Source organism: Myotis myotis, unplaced genomic scaffold (assembly GCF_014108235.1).
Source record: "Myotis myotis isolate mMyoMyo1 unplaced genomic scaffold, mMyoMyo1.p scaffold_m19_p_2, whole genome shotgun sequence".
NCBI lineage: Eukaryota > Metazoa > Chordata > Mammalia > Chiroptera > Vespertilionidae > Myotis > Myotis myotis.
In genome coordinates, this window is record NW_023416324.1 from 91,023,795 (window position 1) to 91,044,420 (window position 20,626).

Here is a 20,626-nt window from a genome sequence, read left to right on the forward strand (position 1 = left end):
CTACCTTGAACACAGCACCCCTTCACTGCCTGGATCACTTCAAATTTCTCTTTAAGATCCTTTGGTAAGGCCCACATGGCATGCTCAGTGGTTGAGCATTGACCGATGAACTAGGAGGTAACAGTTCAATTCCCGGTCAGGGCACATGCCTGGGTTGCAGGCTCAATCCCCAGTGTGGGGTGTGCAGAAGGCAGCTGATCAATGACTCTCTCTCATCACTGATGTTTCCATCTCTCTCCCTCTCCCTTCCTCTCTGAAATCAATTTTAAAAACAAATTTAATTAAAAAGATCCTTTGATAAGCCTTCTATTATTAACCCCAGGGATAAAAAATTCCTTTTTTTGCAAACAAAAGGAATAGCACTTAGGAACTTATTTTACAATAATCCTGTTTAGGATGAGGTTTCTAAGAATACATGGTATCTAAACACAAAGGCAATCTATATCCAATTCAACTCAACCAAAACTTGTCGCTAAGCAGATCACATCTGAGCCCCAGGGACAAGCCAGTCACTTGGAGAGTGACAGATAAAGCCTGTAACTCTGATGAATACAGCCCTCATATATTTGCAGACCCACTGTTTATTAATTCTTGGTTCACAGAGAGAGAAATAAGTAAGAATCACTTATAAAAATAAGCACGTTCACATATCTTACCACAGAAATCCCCAAGCCTTCATTTCCCCTGAATGCAGCAAGCAAATTCAATTACATTATTAAAATCCAACTAAAGCATTTCAGCAAATATTAAGTATTCAAATCACTTTGGAGGAAGAATCGGATGTCTTAGTGAGATGAACAGACAGGCATATTAAAGGGAATAACAGACTCATTCAAGTGGATTTCAGCTGCTAATTTCCACAGATTTTAATTTCTTTAAACAACTGGCCCTACTTGAGATCTTCTACTGTTCATCATTTGAGAAGACTTGTGTTTGAAAGGGCCCAGTTAAATACAGCTCTGTCCTCAGGTCTCTGTGGGATGTCCATTCCTTTTTTAGCTAATTGATATTGAATCAGTTTTGTCATTCCCTGGATTTTTGTAACACCACCTGCCAATTAATCAGGTTACAGAGATTAGCACAGGGGAGGGAATGCATCAAAGCTCTGCACTGCAGAAGCAGACTTTATTGTCCCCTGCTGTTTGTCTTATTTCCTCTCCTCACAAGGAACTTTGTGCCACTGAAATAATGGGAAGATTTGAAACAGTCAATGTTCTGTGGTGAAAGATGTTAAAAAAAAAAAAAAAAACACCCAAAAAACATTGGTGGTAGAAAGGCAACTTCTGCCAGGCTGGCAAGGATGCTACAAAAGACAAGAGCCTCAAGTCTGAAATGGACAAATTCCAAAGGTTTCAGAAGCTTTCCCAGGGAACCACCCCTTACCCCCACTCCCGAGTCCCCCCATCCTTCCCCACCCTGCACTAGACCTTCATTTGCAAACTCGAAAAGATCCTGCTAGACAGCATGGTCTTTCCAAATCTCCCCTCATGAAGCCTCCAGGACAGAAACTTTCAAGATGAATATCTCATAGAGGCTACTGAGTTCCTTGCTTAGTGACAGAATCCTATGCCCTCAAGAATATACTCAGAATAGCTAGTTGGTGCCCATGTGACTCCTCAGGGCTGTTTTCCTGGCAGGCCCAGCAGCACTCAGCTGCAAAATCAGTAGAGTATCAGTGATTTCTGCCTCCTCCCATGCCCCAAAGATCTGTGGATCCCCAAAATCTGGTCAGTTGGTTTACTTGCTTTTTCATCTCTAACATATTGTAACATGCATATTTTTTAGCACTTTTCTTCTACTGGGGTTCTCCTAGGGGTACTGATGTAAGAAGGAAATAGACTAATATCCTGCCAACGTCTAGCCTATACAGAGAAAAGATCAGAAACTTACATCCATCAAAGCAAGGAAGTTACATGAAGCTGTGCACAAACTACATGAAAGATTCAATATCTGGATGAGTTCAGGCAAAAAGCAACAATGGCAACAATAAAAAACACCCTGTCCTGGTGTGAACTGGTTCTCATGACAACCACCATTTAAAGGAGAAAACTTCATCCATCCTCTGTCAACTTTAAAACTGCGAACTCTTGTCATCCTCTTCCTGGGCCATGAAGACAGATAAAGCAGAGAGAAAGGGATTGCATTTTTTTTTCTTCAGGTACTTAAATGGCTCATTCATGGTGCCAGTGGATGAAATGTAACAGGACTGAGACCCATCTAAATGCTATCACATACTCTAAAGGAAGATGATAGAATATGAACTAATCAACAGAAAAGACAGAAGTGGCTTTAAAAAAAAAAAAAAGTAGTACAGACCTAAAAAGTAAGACCCACAAGATATCTGATTCATATTGATGATGCACAGGTAGATCTATACCAAATAGGAATTAGGACAGACACCTATTTTCAAGATAAATATAAGGGTCTGGGTAGGGGAGTTAACCTTTGCTGAGCATCTCCCACTCACAAGGCATTGTGCTAGGTTCTTTAACCACAACTCAGGAGATGTCCTTGTTTTAATTAAGGAAATTGAGGGTCAAAGTGGTCAAATAATTTCTCTAAGGTCCTCAGAGAGTGAAATTCAGAGCCAGGGTTTCACTCCCTCCTCAACAGCTTAGAAGATGGTGTTATTACCAGAATAAGAAGCACTGCTATCAAAAACATGTTCCATACATGATGCCAAGGCCCACAGACAGCCTCAAGAGCCATCAACCCAAAGTTCAAGTCTGTTGTTCGATCCTGTAGGGCAAGAAATGCATAATTCCTTACTTAAACACTTTTATGTACAAATAAAGGTTATTTCCCAGTAACTGACTAAATGGTTCACTCGGAATTTCTAAAATGTGGCATCCATTGAACAAAATTAAGGAGCTATCAGAATTGAAGAGAGACTCTCAGTGTTCTGCTACAACGTGTGGCTGCTCATGAACAGGGTAATGGTTAATTTTTTAAAATATACTTTATTGATTTTTTACTGAGAGGAAGGGAGAGGGATAGAGACTTAGAAACATCGATGAGAGAGAGAAACATCAACCAGCCGCCTTCTGCACACCCCCCACTGGGGATGTGCCCGCAACCAAGGTACATGCCCTTGACCGGAATCAAACCCGGGACCCTTCAGTCCGCAGGCCGACGCTCTATCCACTGAGCCAAACCGGTCAGGGTGGTAATGGTTAATTTTATGCATCCACCTGACTGGGCCTTAGGGTGCCCAGACACTTGGTTAAACATTACTTCTGAGTGTGTCTGAGAGAGGTTCTGGGTGAGATTAACATTTGATTGAACTCCCTAATCTGAGTGGGCCTATCCCAACCTTTTGAAGGCCTAAATAGAATAAAAGACTGAGTAAGAAGAATTTTTCCCTCTGCCTTCTATTTGTTATTTTATGCTTTCTTTTATACATTATATTACATTTTATATTTATTTTGTATTTGTTTTTATTTCCCTCAAACTGAGACATCAGTCTTTTGCTCAGACTTGGATTCGTACTGGAAGTCCACACTGGCTCTCCTGCCTCTCAGGCCTTTGGATTCGGACTGAAACTATACCATTGGCTCAGTTCTCCTTGTTCTAGACCTCTCAGCCTTCATAATCATGTTAGTCACTTCCTTATAATAAGTCTCTTTACATAAATCATATATATGTGTACACACACACACTTGCTTGTTCTGTTTCTAAAGAATCCTAAATAATATAAACGGACAACACAAATAAACTCCTATAACCCTCATATACAATTTAAAAGTTGGAATCTCCACAATTCACAAGAAGAAAACTACCAGTAGATCTTCAGTGGTATCCTAGGTTGGTCATTTCAAATGCTAATAGAGCCTTTTTAGCAATAAATCAATGTCAGTTGTATCATTATGAATGAATTTTTGTGGATCACTTGATAAACACCATAGTATATACTGATACATGATAGAACCAATATTTAACAACTTGATTTTAAAATTGTATTTAAGACACTATAGTTCAAATAAGAATCACTTATACCACTATTCCCAAAGCAAATAGTTATATATTCTACATGGTCCTACTACAAATTCCCTGAGAAATAAAACATCATTGGTATCACAAAGTTCTTTCTGCACTAAATAGATGAAAGAGTTGGGGCAACTGAACTGGAGAGTCATTGACCTTATCTAAGAGTCCACATCCTAAAAATATTAAGAAATATCACCCTGGAGAAGGTAACCCAAATTCCCTTTGTAAAAAGTCTCTCACGGTTCTTATAGTGAGGAAGTTATTCTTTCCATTTGTCTAATGTAAATCCTTCTGTTTTGGTTTAAGCCTGGGTCATAAACCTTAAACAATACACAAATCAAATTATCAAAACCCCCAACACAAAACAGACCTCCAAGAGTCACCTTTCAATGTATGTGTGGTAAGATCTGCTCCCCACAAGATCCATGCTACCCAACTCTGTACCTGAGTCCCACCTCCAGGTGGTTCTGTGCCTTATGATATTTCTAAACATAGAATAACTATTTCCATGTCTTAAATCTGGAACGGTCACTACTCAGAAATGTTCCCTGCCTCAAGACAGAGGCTCTCAGACGTAGGCAGAAAGTGTTCCCTTGACTTCCCCAAACACCTTCAACTCACCCTCCTGTTCTTAGACAGCCTCTGACTCTTAGCTCTGGACTTTGACCCCAACCCTTAAATCACCCCAGTAGCTGACATCTGGTAATCTCCAAGGTAGGCACGCTCGCTGCCTTCTTATAGCCAACTTAACCCTAAATTATGCTGCTCTTTATGTAACTCACAACCAAACATAAGCCAGTTTAGTTCCCAATGTGATCCAAGAGAAAATTGCTAAGAAAATAAAGAATACATTTTCCAATTTACTACAGACTGAGACTAGGAATTACCTACATGGAGACTGAACTCTGTCCTTGACAATGACTTCTAATTTTGTAATCTAATACAAAAGAGCATATACTATTCCTTAAACTATTCAAAATGCTATGTGTGTGGTGGGGCGAGCAGGGGTCTCCAAATCTCTCAGTAGATTCTCAAATGGTAAAAGAAAAACACGTTAGAAATCATTGCTATGATGAATGCTATCAATCACATACAACATTATATAAAGGCTCTATATAGCTGAAAAATATCAGTGTTTAGAGACATAATAGTTTAAGAAAACTGTACCTTACCTTTCAAATTCATTCATATTCACAAGTTTACAATTTCACAGAAAACTCCCCAGGATGAGTCAGGAAGATGACATTAAACAGTAAGTCAAGGACAAAGCCTCAGAAAGCAGGTAGCTAAAATGCCTGTTAAAGGCCACACTATCAGTCAAATAGCAGAAGTGTTATCTTTTCCGTCTAAGAGTAAACTCAGGCATCAACACATACAGATTGCTATCTGATTTTGAGGCTCGCTAGGAAAGAAAACTCTGATTAGTATGGCACGTGACCCTACCAAGCTGAAAATGCAAATTATGCCACTCAATCCATACAAATAGCTTTCAGTAAAGAAATGTGGTCTTTAGCAAGATGGGAAGTCTACTGCGAAGCAGCATGTCACTGTGAAAATATTTGCTACTTTCACACTTCAGCTAGTACAAAAAATATTGCTACTACAATTATGTGGATTCAGTAAAACCTAATGATACCCTTTTGGCCTCCCACTGCAAATTTGAATATAAATGGGAATAATTTTCCTGAGACCTTGAAGGGATGAGATTAGAGCATATACATCTGTTTTTCTCTGGATGCTGTACTGGTTCAGGAACACAAGCTTTTACCCTTCAAAATATCCTCTATCCACATGCACTAAGAGCCAATAACTGGAGAGCATCTGCACTGTCAAAAATATACTTAGGACAGTGAAACAAGGACAGACACAGAAGAAGCAACAGGAGAGCCTAGGCTGGGCTGCTTTGGCTCACTGGGAAGTCAGAGAAAAGGGAGACAGGTCCAGGGGGTTAGCCCAGGACAAGCTGCCACCGCCTGTGGGGGGAGGAGAGGAGGGGAGGAATGGCAAGGGCGTGCTCTCTGGAGGGAAAGCGTAATGAGACCTTTATTTTCAGGAGTTTTAAAGGCTGGGTGTTTAGGGGAGGTCTTAGGAGCAGAACATAGAATATTCATCAGCTTTATGCTGATGTACCAAAATGAGATTTATTCTCTTAATTTGTCTGTCCTTGGGTGTGGTTGGTAAATGGCACTAATTGGATTTCTGTTATCTGTCTCCCTGAGTAAGGTGATTTGAGCTATTTACTCTCTGGTTGAGGAGAATTACAAACCATGTATTCTTAAGTGTCCTTGGTTTATGGAAGATAGGATTTACCAGGTGGCTGCAAACTGCTGTTTAACTGTCTTAGTTTCCCTATTCTGCTGGTCCTGGAATTTTCCTAGCTTCTTACCATGCTATAACATGCACTACCTAAATTATATTCAGAATTTTTAAATTAGAATCAAGAAAAAATGTTTTTGTCTTCCTAAATGTGACTTTCCCTAGCAACCTCTTTATTGGATTAATGACAACCTATCTCCCTAAAAACTTATAGATATTCAGAAAAGGGAACAAGTTGATTGTGCCAGTTGCCAATGCACTGCCTCTGAGTCACAAATCAATCCTTCATAGACTGCTCTGTAAAAACTGGGTTGGGCCTTTAAGTATTTTTCTTTTGCCATCTAGCACAATGTTAAGCTCTATCAGTAGAGGTCACCGGAGAGACATTACAAAGGGATTCTTGCTGGATCCCAAGTGCCCTGAAATGTAAGCAGCAGCACTCAGCTCCCCAGGTGCTCCCACAGTGGCCAGCTGCTTCCCCGAAGTACTCTTCTTAGGCAGTTACACAGCAGAGTGCTTCCTGTAAGACACCTCCCCAAAACACTTTACCTGAAATCTAGAGAGCAGATTCCCAGCAAATGCCAGAGTGTGGATACCCAGCAATTCCACCAGCACTGACACCACTACCACAGAGCCAGGGCTCACTGCAGTTTTCTTTACTTCTTACTAACCCATCCCTTATTACCCCAATTCTTTGTTTTGTACTTAATAATTCTTGATTGAGTTCCTGTGTGGTGTCTTATAATCCAGCCCTGACTGATACATCTGCTTCTCTGGAAGGCTGGAGCATGAAAACAAGTTGGGTATGCCCATCCAGAAAAGCTGATAGGTGGAACTGTCATGCAGTTCACTATGTTAGCTGCCATCTTTTACAGAGTGTAAGTTGGAAGACTAGGGAAAGGGAGACATCCAAATGCCACATCTACCAAGTGCTACTCTGTGCAGGACCCTGGTTAGAGACAGGAGGCACAAAGAAGGTAGAGTGAAACCCTTAAGGAACTGAATAACCAGTTGGAGATACCATGCTAGACATACACAAGCCAATAATTCAAGGTAATAAGTGCAGAAAGTTCAATGAGGGTTATAGGCAATAATGTTATAGGTCGGTGACAAGCTCTCATGTTAAGAGGCTATTAATTCTAACTTGTCATAAGCAAGAACTAATTAACTGCAAAAACGCTGTGCCACAGGAAACAGAGACTGTCCTCTTTAAATGGTTCTCCAACCCTCTTTGTCCTCCAATAATAGGGTATTACTCAAATCCAATATATTGTAGACTCCTGGCTGTGATCAGTTGCCTTTCAGTTCACTGTCAAGAGATATACTTAAGTAAACATTTAAGTAGAGAAAACGAATTTTAAAAATTAAAGCCATTTCAAGTGTGTCTTTAACAGGGGGAATCTTTCATAAAAGATTTTAAAGAAGAGATTAGGAAAACATGGTGACTATAATCTATCAAGGCCAAATAAAAATTTCTTCAATAAAGCCTCCCTGCATGAGGCTATTAAGGAAACCCAATAACCACATGGTGGAGAATAAAACCCTGTCATTTACTGAAAGACAGAAAAGTGATTCGGACAGAAAGCAAGAATAAAGAGGCTACCTTTGGCAAAACTGAAAGAGTAACAGTGGGGAAGCTTGGAAAAGATGCCTAAGAACAGGAGGGTTCTAATGAACCATCTGGAAAGTGGGAGAGAAATCAAATATCATTAGAAAATGATAAATGAGGGTGGTTTCTTTAATAAGGATGAATCACAAAGGATCTCAAAAGGGTTGTTCAAAATGAAGGCTATCCACGCCACAAGGACTGAGTCGTTACAGGCAAGGAGCACACCTATGGGAAGAGCCTCTTAAACCACCCTCCTGCAGGAAGAATGGTGAATGCAGTGATTTTTTTTTAAAGGGGGCTGAGGATGGGATGAAATATAAACTTGACACAAACATCTTGATGAAGTAGTATTTTGGTAATGTGTTGTGGTCAACATTACATCAAAAGCTTACTCCTTCACTCATCTTTTCTATAAAAACATTCCCCTTTGTTTCTGAGCAAAGAAAGAAAGGCTCATCATGAATAGTCTTAAATTCAGGAGGAAGAATTGCTTGCATCTTTGTATATATAAGGAAAGAATTGGATAAACTGGCCCAGAGGAAGTCATTAAAGGGGAATGAAGATACATTAGGGAAACAAACACTGCAGCCAGCAATAAAGAATAAACTATAGAAAGGCTGCCTCCTACACAGTCCTTCAGTGCATTCGGAGACACTGTGCAGAGCTCAGCTGGTGAAACAGGACAAGGCATTGCCAGGGACAAAAGAAAAATATAGCTTCTTTAAGTAATAGTCTAGGAAGGTACATACTTTTTAATTAATATATTTAAATCACATTAAATAAATACATGATTTATATGGGTTTCTGCTGGTAGGTCTGTCAAACATGAAATCTGCTATTCTTTATAAAATAAATGTCTTAATAAATGTTTCATAAAATTTTAATTTTGAAGCTATAGAATGATGGTTCTCAAAATTTTTTATCTCAAAAATCCTTCTATGCTCCAAAAAATCATAACATTTTGCATCATTTGCAAACAATGATGATTGCAGATACCACTCACCCTTCCTTTACCTCACAGGTAATCACTGCCATGATTTTGGTGTTTATCATTACCATGTAATTTTTTCACACCTACCTACATATTTAACAAAAAAATACTGTTTGTGTGATTGTTGGGTGTGTGTGTGTGTGTGTGTGTGTGTGTGTGTGTGTTATTTTGAAAATCTATAAAAAGATATAGTTTTAATATCAATCAATTTATTTTTCTCCCAATGTTGTATTAAAACCTCATCCATGTAGACATAGGTATTCTAGTGCTATAAAGTATTCAATGTACAGGTGTACATTGTTCTTTTCCAAAAAAAAAAATTTAAGAATGCCAGATGATAGAGCATACGATTTTTTTTAAAAACTGGAAATCACAAAATACCTATACGAAGTGATGGCAACTATATACACTCCACTAGAAGGGTAAAAGATTTACGGTTCTTCTAGATACTTGGTATTGTCAGGATTATTAATTTTTGCTAATCTAATGGGTTTGGAATAATATCTGGTCATTTTAATTTGCATTTTCTTGTTCACTGATAAAGCCGGTCCTTATTTATTGGCTAATCACGTGTCTCTTCCATCAATAGGCTGTTAATGCTTTTTGTTCATTTTTCTTTCTTTAAAAAAATTATACAATAAATCATTCATAAAAAGCATATAAATATACTATAGTTCAAGAATAATAAAAGCACATACATGTGTGCTCAGTACCCATATCCATTTTCAGAAAAGAGAACCATGCCAAAAACTCTGCAGCCCCTTCATGCTTGATTACAACAGCCTTACTGCTTTTCACGGAGGTAACTAAACTGAATTTTAAATTATTCCCTTGCTTTCCCTAAGTTTTCCACGTATTCATGAACCCCTAAATAATACAATGGTTATTTTTCCCCATTTTTTAAACTTTATATAAATGCAATCATCCAGTGTAAGCTTCTGTAACTTTCTTTGCCTAATAGTATTTTCTATATGTATTCCCGTTGATGTATATAATTGAGGCTTACTCATTTTCACAGATACGGCACTCACATAACATTGTATAAATATACCACAATTTATTTATCTGTTCTACTCTTGGTAGAAACATGGGTTGTTCCAGATTTTGGCTAATACTAAGAGTCCTAGAAACATTCTCACCTATCTGCTGAAATAAGCACTTAAGAATGTATCCAAAGAATATATACATGGGAATGGAATTTCAGGTGTGGATTTTTATGCTCCCTAAGAGCATTCCCATGGCTCCACATATTGGTCAACACTTGGTATTTTCAGACATTTTTCCCTATTGTATTCTTTTTTTCATACTAAGACATTTTTATTTGATCAACCCTAATCTTCTATTAGTTATATGCAAAGTAAATATCTCCATGAAGCCTATTGCTTGTCTTTTAACCTAATAAATGAAGTCTTTTATTAGGCAGAACTACCTTAGGGTAGTCAACTTTTTTTCTCATTAAGGATGTTTCCCATTAAGGATTTTTCTTAAGATATTCTATTGTACCCCCAAAGTGATAATGATAGTCTGTTTCTTTTCTTCTTTAACTTTTAAACACTTCCTTTTCACAAATGAATTGTGAATATATCCAAAACTGAATTTTGCATTTGGTGTTAGATACCAATTTTTTCCACATAGATAATTGTTTCGGCAATTCATGTAGATTCCTTACCTCTCCATTTATTTAACATCATTTCCATTTTATAATAAGATAATAAATTCCCAAATATGAGTAGAGCTCTTTCAGGGTTCTCTACTTGTGCTAATACTAAATTATCTTAATAATGAAAGGGCGAGGACTACGCCCTCCATCTTACCTTGGGTCCTCCATTTTTGGGCAGAGCCATGTGCTCGGCAAGGCTTCTTCCCGGAAGCCCCAAGCCTCTGCTAGCCACACCCAGGATTTCTCTGGACTAACCAATGATAATCAAGAGAAGTGCATGCCATCAATATGACCACATCCTGTGTAATGAGACACCGACTCGCGCCTGGCCAATCGGCGGAGCCCACAGTCCCCTCTCCTACCCTTACTCCACCCCCCTATAAAACTCCTCATCCCATCAGGCTTCGCTCTCTCTGCCACTTGGCTTGCCGTTGTGTCGGTGAGTGTGGTGGACGGGGAGCTCGAGCTAGCTTGAAATAACGGACTCTTTGCTTTTGCTTCGGACTCGCTGGCTCCCTGGTGGGCCCTTGGGAATCTTGAAATCTGGGCATAACAAATAACAAGAGCATTATATCCTTGATGCCTGGGAAGGCATGTCCCCTTGCACTGGGGTGCTCTTTAAAATGGTTCTGGCTATCCATGAACTTGTCCTTCCTATGAATTTGCAGATCAGACCTTCAACTTCTCCAAAATACCCAGTGCACATTTTTACTAGATTTTCACTTGAATTTAAATTTATAGATTGACTTTAGGCAAACTGCTATATTCGGTACAGCTCTCCTTTTTTTCTTCTTCATTTATGCCTTTTAACAATATCTAATAATTTTATATATAAATATATTGAACATCTGCAACAATTAGACATCAAAGTCTTAGTTGATACTATGGATTAAATCTTTATTATATTTTCTAATGAGTTATCAGTTGTGGTTAAGAAACATATTTATATTGTCTTTATACCCAACAACTTATTAGTTCAAATAATTGACCTGGATATTCTATTCAGTTTTCTAGGTAGACCATCATATCATCTACATATGAAGCACCTTCATCTCATGTTTTCCAATGCTAATAATTTCTATTTCTCTTTTGGTTTACTGCATAAACTACAACTGCCCACAGAATGATGAATAGACACAGTGATGGCAAGTAATGCTGAAATGTTGCTAATTTTGATAGAACTGTTTATAATGTTTCACCACAAATTACGATGTTTGCTTGTGGGTGTTTGACAAAATAATTTATAATGTTAAGGAAGTTCCCTTCTATTCCCAGTTTGCTAACAGATTTGTCATGAGCCATTAATGTAATCAAATGCTTTTTTAATGTCATAAAGCATTAAATGGCATCAAATTACTCTTCTACATCTATTAAGGAGTTCACATGCTTTATCTCCCTGTATCAGTTAGTATCTATGGTACATATATAAAAGTCTAAGCGATCAAATGACCAAACGACCAGTCCACTGGTCGCTATGACGTGCACTGACCATGAGAGGGCAGATGCTCAAACAGCCAACCTCCTGCAGCCAGCTGGCCCCGATCGGCCCCACCAACCTCCTGTGGCCCCTCACCCCAGCCAGCCAGCCAGCACTGATCGGCCCTGAGCCCCAATCAGGGCAGGAGACAGTCCCAATCGGCCCCAGTCGCCGGCCAGGCCATGGATCATACCAGAGCACGAATTAATGCACTGGGCCTCCAGTGGTATAATACAGGTATACCGCTATTGTGCCCTAACATATTAGGGCACAATACACCAAATGAATTAAATTTCTGCAAATATTTCATTTAATAATTATATATCTGTACATTTAAAAGAATCTGTGTTCACAAAGATGAAGCTTCTAAAATGTTTTTTACCTACTTTGCATATTAACATGACTAGCCTCAAAAAATGAACTTGACTGGTCTCTTTTTCTATTCTCTGAAACAGACTGTACAAGTCTTTCAGATTTGGTCAAAATTCAAATGTAAAATCAGCTCAGACTGATGGAAGAGAGGCTATTAATTCTGGATTTAATTGGTTTCTGCTTTCTAATGCATGCAGTTGTATGCTCTTATGCTTAATACTAGAGGCCCAGTGCACGAATTTGTGGACGGGTGGGGTCCAGCTGGCTGCCCTGATTGGGGCCAATCAGGCGGGCAGGCAGAAGGGAGGGGACGCGGAAGGTTGGCCAGCTGGCCCTGCCCCTAATCAGGGTGATGAACTCCTTTATTTTTTTCTTATCCGTGAAACTCTTTATCTGGCCTTCAATTCTAAATGAGCGTTGCTGGGTAGAGAAGGACGTGGCAAGAAATATTCAAAGTGATGAAGAGCAAGGACCTGCAGCCAGGGTGACCTTCCTTTTGAAAGGGCACGGCTGCTCTGGGGGCCGAGGGTTCAGTCTCCGTGAAATCCAAGTCAGTCTTTGCACTGGGTGAGTGGAATCACTGAGGCCTATTTGAGAGTCACCAAGGCTGGGAGCGTGATCTCAGAACAGTTAAAAACATGTTCGTGAAGGGATGTTATGGGTTCTCTCTCATCAAAAAGCCCACGTGTGTCTGTGCTACACCAACAGGGTTGCTTTAACACTGACCCCTCTATTCCCCAAGCCCAGCCACCTCCAGGAGCTGATGGGAGGTTGATAGTAGCTGCGCAGATGAGGTCAGTGCCAGGCGACCTGGCAGGTGTCAGCAGCGCCACTGTCTGAACCCGGGGAAAGGAATACGGGCTCTGACATCACCACCACAAGGAGGATTTGACAGCATCAGCAGCAGCTTCAGAGCTTGTTGCTATTTTGTTTTATTTTTTATCTCCTTTTCCCTTTAAACTTCACCAGGTTGCTTGTGTTCGAGAGAGTAGCAGCCTTTGCAGCCTCCTCAGTGGAGCACACACCTTTGATCTGGGTTCACACGCAGCCAGAGTCCTGTTTAGAAACACATGTGAGTCTTGCATTATTTGTGCTATTACCGATAAAGAGGGTTTTAGATTCTGGCACATAAATGTTTCCTGCTTATCCATGAGGGCAGGAGGCCGAGCGCAGCCACAGGCACAGCCATAGTTCTTCACTCACTCTCAGGCCTCCATCCAAGGGCAGAGATGCAGGCGCTTCACACAGGGAGGGGGCTGGGGAGCAGGGTCTGGCAGCAAACGCAGAACAAGGCCATCGCGGCCCTGCTTTCCCAGAGCATCTGTCTCAGTCCCTATCTTCCCTCTCTGGGTCTGTAGCATCCTCCTCTTGAGGCGGATTCAGGCGTCTGTGGGACATGATGTTTATCACACGCTGTTTCTCCGTGTGGGTGGGCAGCACGGGGTTCCTGAATCAGGCTTCCTTCGGCGTTGTGGTGGGGGGGGGACAGCATGAAGGTGCCAACACAACCCATGTGGACTCCTCGCTGAGCGTCTTCTGTATACCTTCTGTATACCTGGCGTGCATCTCCCCTCAGAAGGGTTGCCTACAGCTCAGCCACATGTTCCCTGTCTGTGACCAGCAGGTGTGTGTGTGGGGGGGGGGGGGGGGACATCGGAGGTGGGGCCAGCTTAGAGTGCCGATTGGGCCCCGGATCAGGCTGGGTGGCTGCCTCAGTGCACATCATAGCCAATGGTCATTCCCCGTAATGGTCGCTGGGCTTTTATATATATAGATTTCCTGCCTCCTGGTTTTTGTTTTTTTAATCTTAATAGTTATCCTCCCCAAGAAACCATGGATCATTTCATGGCTGTTTGATACCTTCTTACATTCCTGGGCCCAGTTCCTACTCATCATACTTTTTTTTTTTTTGACTAACTCATCCCAACGTTTTCCTTCAATCCTTTTCTTTGGCCCTTTACTAGGAAATTTTCAAACAGATGCAAAGATAGAAAGGATAATGATTCCTCATGTACCCAACACCCAGATTCAATAATTAATAATTCATGACCAACCTCATCCCCAAATGCCTATTTCCATATTATTTTGAAAACCCCTGCCGAAACCGGTTTGGCTCAGTGGATAGAGCGTCGTCGGCCTGCGGACTGAAGGGTCCCGGGTTCGATTCCGGTCAAGGGCATGTACCTTGGTTGCGGGCACATCCCCAGTGGGAGATGTGCTGGAGGCAGCTGATCGATGTTTCTCTCTCATCGATGTTTCTAACTCTCTATCTCTCTCCCTTCCTCTCTGTAAAAAATGAATAAAATATATTAAAAAAAAAAAAAAAAAAAGAAAACCCCAGACATCTGAATATTACATTCACAGGTAGTTCAATATGTATCTCTAAAATAAAGTGACTTTATAAAAATAAAATACCATTATCAGACCTTTAAAAATGAAAATAAAAAAAAAAGAACTACTCAAATTCAAATATTCACTTAGTGTTCAATTTCCAATGGTCTCAATTTTTTTTTTCTTTAAAGATGTCTTATTTGGTGGGATCTACACATGGTGATTCTGTCCATACTTTTGGGTTTTTTTACAATTTATTTGAAGCAATGGAATCATTTATCCTGTAGAGCAGTGCTTCTCAAACTATGATGAAGGGACAGTTTTAGATTTCCAGTCTAGCTTGAACTGATACAGGTCCTACTGCACATAATAGTACTAAACAGACTGAGCACATGCAACTTATCAGGAGCATTAAGAATACCTGGACCAGTTCATATGCTATTCAACAAAAGAAACCCATTAATAATGTGCTTAAGTATGTTGGCTTAAACATTTCTAAACACTAAACATTGCTTACACATTTTTAAGTGCTTACTTTTGATTCTTCTATTTATTTCATTGTGCAGATCACCTCTTGGTTAGCAGTGCTATAAAATTTGCCACAGGCTGGATTTTGCTTTATTACATTTCCATGGTGTAGTTTAACATGTTTCTTTGTCCTCTATACTTCCTATAAATTTGGTAGTTAGATCTAAATTTTAATCAGATTGAATTCTAAATTTCCTGGCAAGACTTTACAATTAGCATTCTATTTTTCTATCCAGAGATGTAAATCTGGCTGCCCCACTTTCTGTGAGTTAATGGTCATCAGTGAACACTTTATTACTAGTAGTTAATGTCAAAGCCTCTAGTAAATTTGGCTGTCCAAAGTTTGTTCCCTGAGAAACTCTAAGGAAGCTCTCCTCTTCTCAGGCCCACTGCTTTCCTCTGCTACCTCAGTTTCTGACACAATGCAGATCTTCTAGCTGTCAGTTGTGAGTTCCCACCCATTTGGGAAGACCTTAGGAAGCTCTGGTCGGGTGGCTCAGTTGGTTGGAGCATTGTCTTGTATACAGAAAGGTCGCAGGTTCAACTCCCAGTCAGGACACAAACCCAGGCTGTGGATTCGATTTCTAATCTAGGTGTGTGCAAAAGGCAACTAATTGATGTTTATCTCTCACATCAATGTTTCATTCTCTCTCTCTCCCATGCTCTCTCTCTAATATGTCAGGTAACGATTAAAAAAAATAGAGAAAAAGAAAAGAAAAGATCCTAGAAAGACCTTGTCACCCAGTTGTCTTATAGATTTTGCCTGTGGTTTGGGGTTTTGCTATTCCAGAGGCTACATCTGTTTTGTAAGATTTGGGATTATTAAAAATTTTACAGCCCACCTCCCTTGTGCTTTTTTAGAACAGTGCTGCTTGCTTTTAGCATCTTAAATTGAACACTTAATTCATTACCTTATAGAGTTTTTAAAAATTTTAGATAAATATATTTAAAATTAAATATACTACAAGTCAATTTTTTTAAAAATATATTTTATTGATTTTTTTTACAGAGAGGAAGGGAGAGGGATAGAGAGTTAGAAACATCCATGAGAGAGAAACATCGATCAGCTGCCTCCTGCACACCCCCTACTGGGGATGTACCCGCAACCAAGGTACATGCCCTTGACCGGAATCGAACCCAGGACCCTTCAGTCCCCAGGCCAATGCTCTATCCACTGAGCCAAACCGGTCAGGGCCACGTGTAAATTTTAACCACTAGGCCGTCCATGCTGCCTCCTGAGACAAAAACTAAATATACTGCAAGTACATTTTAAACTACATCCTATCCATTTTGCTTATTAATGTTAACTGTGGTCGTATGATTTAAATGGGGTCTACCAAATTTCTACGTAATAAAGTTTTCTATCTAATAAGGTTAGGTCAGACTTAGAACCAACACTTTCGTTATGGCCAGGAATTAAAAAACCACCACCCCTCTCTCCCCCACACCATTCTTGGATCTGAAGCATTACTTAGGTCATAAGCAGGTCCCGCTCACAAAGCAGCTCCATAAAAAGCAACAGAATACAGTAGAATGGGCAATGAACTGAGTTAAGTTTTAGCTCTGCAACCAATGGGTTGGGTAACCTTGGGCAAGTCATTGAATTTTCCAGAATTTCAGATTCCTTGTAGTTGAAGTGGAAATAATCTATTTCACAAGGTTATTATTAACAAGAGTAAATGAAACAATGAACATGGAAGTACTTTATTAAAGTATAACTTAGATACATACATATATATGAGTGTGTGTTTTTTTAAACTATAAGACAGAATGCACAGTAGCATCAGGTTACCTTAGCCATGCCGACTACCCACTAAGTTGGACTGGACCCAAAACAAATGTGGCACAAGATAAGAATTAGCTTCCTACTACTCTTCCTATTTTCCACCTTCTAAAGCAGCCTTGATTTTTCCCCCATTAAAATGCTAGTGTAAGCCCTGCAGCTTCCACTGTCACTTGCACGGCCTGCAGGCTTACAAATCAGAGCACTCCCCTTTTTTATTTCTCTAATGAGGTAGGCTGGGCTGAGTACCTGCCCATGGCCGTGACTTAGACATCATATTACTGGCATCACATCTCCTCTAGCGCATTAATTATAGGTGACGTTCTATCACTTGATCGTATTTCCCAGATTTTGATCTGTCTTTGTTAATTTCCTTTTCATTTCATAATACATCTATATCCTTATTAATAGTTATTATTCCTGCCCTCACCAGTTTGGCTCAGTGGACAGAGCGTCGGTCTATGGACTGAAGGGTCCCAGGTTTGATTCCGGTCAAGGGCATGTACCTTGGTTATGGGCACATCCCCAGTAGGGGGTGTGCAGGAGGCAGCTGATTGATATTTCTCTCACATGGATGTTTCTAACTCTCTATCCCTCTCCCTTCCTCTCAGTAAAAAATCAATAAAGCATATTTTTAAAAAATAGTTATTATTCCTAACTTAGAAAGCAGCAATTCTAAGCAGTAAGAATGTTAATCAAGGGGCTCTAAGACCAAGCTTGGATAGCCTTTTTGTATACTAGTAAAAGTAACCTGTTGTCATATTAGCAGAGATTCACATGAAATTGCACATCCTGAAGCAAACAGCTGTGTCCTACAACATGATGCTTAATACAACAGAGCAATGGTCACTATTAGCCTAAGGGTCTTACATTATTCCTTTTCATATCCAACAACCCATTTAGCTTGTGTGGGCAAGAGGGAGTTTTATGAAAATAATTATTCCTCTTGGTTCAATTAATGTGTTTGGAAGAAGTGCTAAGGTAGTAATAAAAATATTTCCTGTGTCTCATTTAATTCCATTTGTTTCTTAAGAAAAACAGATGGTTTAAAAATATATGAATAAAAGACAAATAGTATTGCAGATTTTTAGGAAATAGACTCAAGCTTTTAGGGATTTTCGTAAATTGCAAAAAAAAGGAGAAAAAAAGAAAGGAAGATGTACACAATACACACAATACATTAAGATATATGCTAATAGCTGAAATAAGTTGGGTCTTTTGAGAATGATCAGAATATTAGATTTTCTGCCCTGGCTGGTTTGGCTCAGTGGATACAGCATTGGCCTGCCAACTGAAGAGTCCCAGGGGCACATGCCAGGGTTGCGGGCTCAATCCCCAGTAGGGGGCGTGCAGGAGGCAGCTGATCAATGATTCTCATCATTGATGTTTCTATCTCTCTTTCTTCCTCTCCCTTCCTCTCTGAAATCAATAAAAATATATTAAAAGGAAAAAAAAAGAGTATCAGATTTTCTCATCAAAACAGCTCAATGCATCCAAACATATACTTCAAGAGTAGCAACAATTAAGACATCTCACAAAGAAAACAATGTAAAGCGTCCACAATTGTAAAGCAGGGGAGGTTAAGGAAAGAACATGGGAACAAGAACAGTTTACAATCTAAACCAATAAATCGCCAGTCCCCTCTACGGTAGGATAAGAAATGTATTAAAATAGCATAAATTCACCACAGGTTTCAGTGCTGCATGTTTACCCACCTTGGATTGAGAGTAAATCTGAGCCACTGACTACTCATTCTTTAGAAGAAACTCAGAGAAAAGCAGATCAGTATTGAAAGGAAAAGGACAGACAAGAGAAAACAAAAGCCTACCAATATCTGTAGTTACACAACAAGCCAGTCAAAAAATATCGAGGCCTAGCCTATACAAAGGATGTCATCAAGGTTGGGTGATTCACAATTGCAAAGAACAACTGTTCTGGTTTCATTGCGATAAACTGTAGTGACCTCAACAAGACTATGCATGCCTTCAACCATGAAAACTCTCAAGACTCACCTGGTGCTTGGAGAAGAGCCGCACGGCCTCCAACTGGTGGAAAACTGGGTAATGCTGGGAGTCGATCTGGTCACGCCTGTAAACATCACCCACCACCAGGAAGGCATCCAGCCCAGCATGCAACAGGTCCCACTGGTGCGCAGAGGTGTGCGCTCGGAGCATGTGAGTCCGATTCAGGTAATAGTTGTCTCCCTTCTTCCTGCTGGGGTGATCAGCTGGGATGAGCAGGCTGTCAAAGTTCTGCCAGGTCGTGACCACCGGAGAAAAGTTGTCATAGACTGAGAACAGCGGAGTCCCAAAGCGGCCCACATATTGCTTGTAGAAGTGCTCCTTCACCCTCTCCTTGATCAACCAAAGAGGGTGATGCTGCTGGTTGTGCAGATTTCTGCCAACTCTGGAGAGGACTTTCTGGGAGAGATTGCTGTAGTCATCCTGAGGGTAGGACTGGCCCAACAGCTCCACCACACCACCTAGAGCTCCTCGGGCAGCAGACTCTGAAGTAGCAGGCCTTGAGCCCAAGGCCGGATGCTGGTGGCCTCTGGAGACACTACTTGCCATCCTCACCAGGTAGACACGCACGTGGGCAACTCTTCTGAGAGCTGAACAAACCATTGTGGAAACTTCTTTCATGGATTCTGGAAAGAACACACATACAAAGCACAAGTTAAGATTCACTCTGAGGAAAGTAAATGAGTCTTTCATGTTTCCCATAAGCTCCCCCACTGTCTCACCGACATCTTGGTTCCCTGCACTACCTCCTCCACGCAGACTGAAGATCCAGCTAAGAAAATCTGCCAACAGAGGCTTAATATTGACTGCTCTAAATCACAAGAATCTTGAACATCACTTTTAGATCCCTAATCTCTAGATGTCCACCTCTTGCCATTTAGATCCTTGGGATAAAGAAAATTTCCATTATCACGTCATGTCATGTTCTGAACCAGCTGGGCTGAATCCAGACTTTAAATGTGACAAATTTATTTTATTTTGACTACAATCTAGAACCAATAAACTTCAGATAGATCATCTAAAAGACAGAACTTAGTTGAACCCTACAAGAGTCTCACATTAAAGAAAGCACATGATTACATATACACCACTGAAGTACAGCAGAAGAGATAACAGCCATCCTGCGCATTTCTGCCTTTCTCCCTCATAACTACAAAGTTCTACTTACCTGAGACAGAGCATGACTTCTAGATTTTTTCAATATATTACAAAATGATATTAAAAACATTTTTGACATTTCAAATAAAATACACCACTGTAGGTGGTGGTTATTTTTATTTAATGTTTTTAAAAATAAAAATGAAAAACAAGGAAAATCACACCAAGTGATAGACTATACTGAGGTACAGCTGAAATTATTTTTATAAATGCAAATCGTTCTTATTGTCACATCTGGTCATGTCATTTAAACAATACCATTGCAGCAACCCATCGATTACATTTTTGTTTTGTAAAGAAGCAAGTTTCAAATATGCACCCACAATAAGCCAGAAGCAGGAATAAACTTACTTGAGAAGGATTCAGAGCAGCCAGAAAGAGTACTGACCAGAT

At 40.1% G+C, this 20,626-nt stretch overlaps 1 protein-coding gene across 3 annotated transcripts in view; it reads right to left on the reverse strand.

Annotated features, from left to right (window-relative positions):
• Positions 1–20,626, reverse strand: part of FARS2 (phenylalanyl-tRNA synthetase 2, mitochondrial) — a 590,825-nt gene that overhangs the window by 424,202 nt on the left and 145,997 nt on the right. For all 3 annotated transcript variants that reach the window (XM_036347892.1, XM_036347895.1, XM_036347894.1), the window contains exon 2: positions 19,067–19,701. In XM_036347892.1, the coding sequence (XP_036203785.1) occupies positions 19,067–19,696 (630 nt within the window). In that variant the 5' untranslated portion in view covers positions 19,697–19,701. The remainder of the gene's footprint in view (positions 1–19,066; positions 19,702–20,626) is intronic.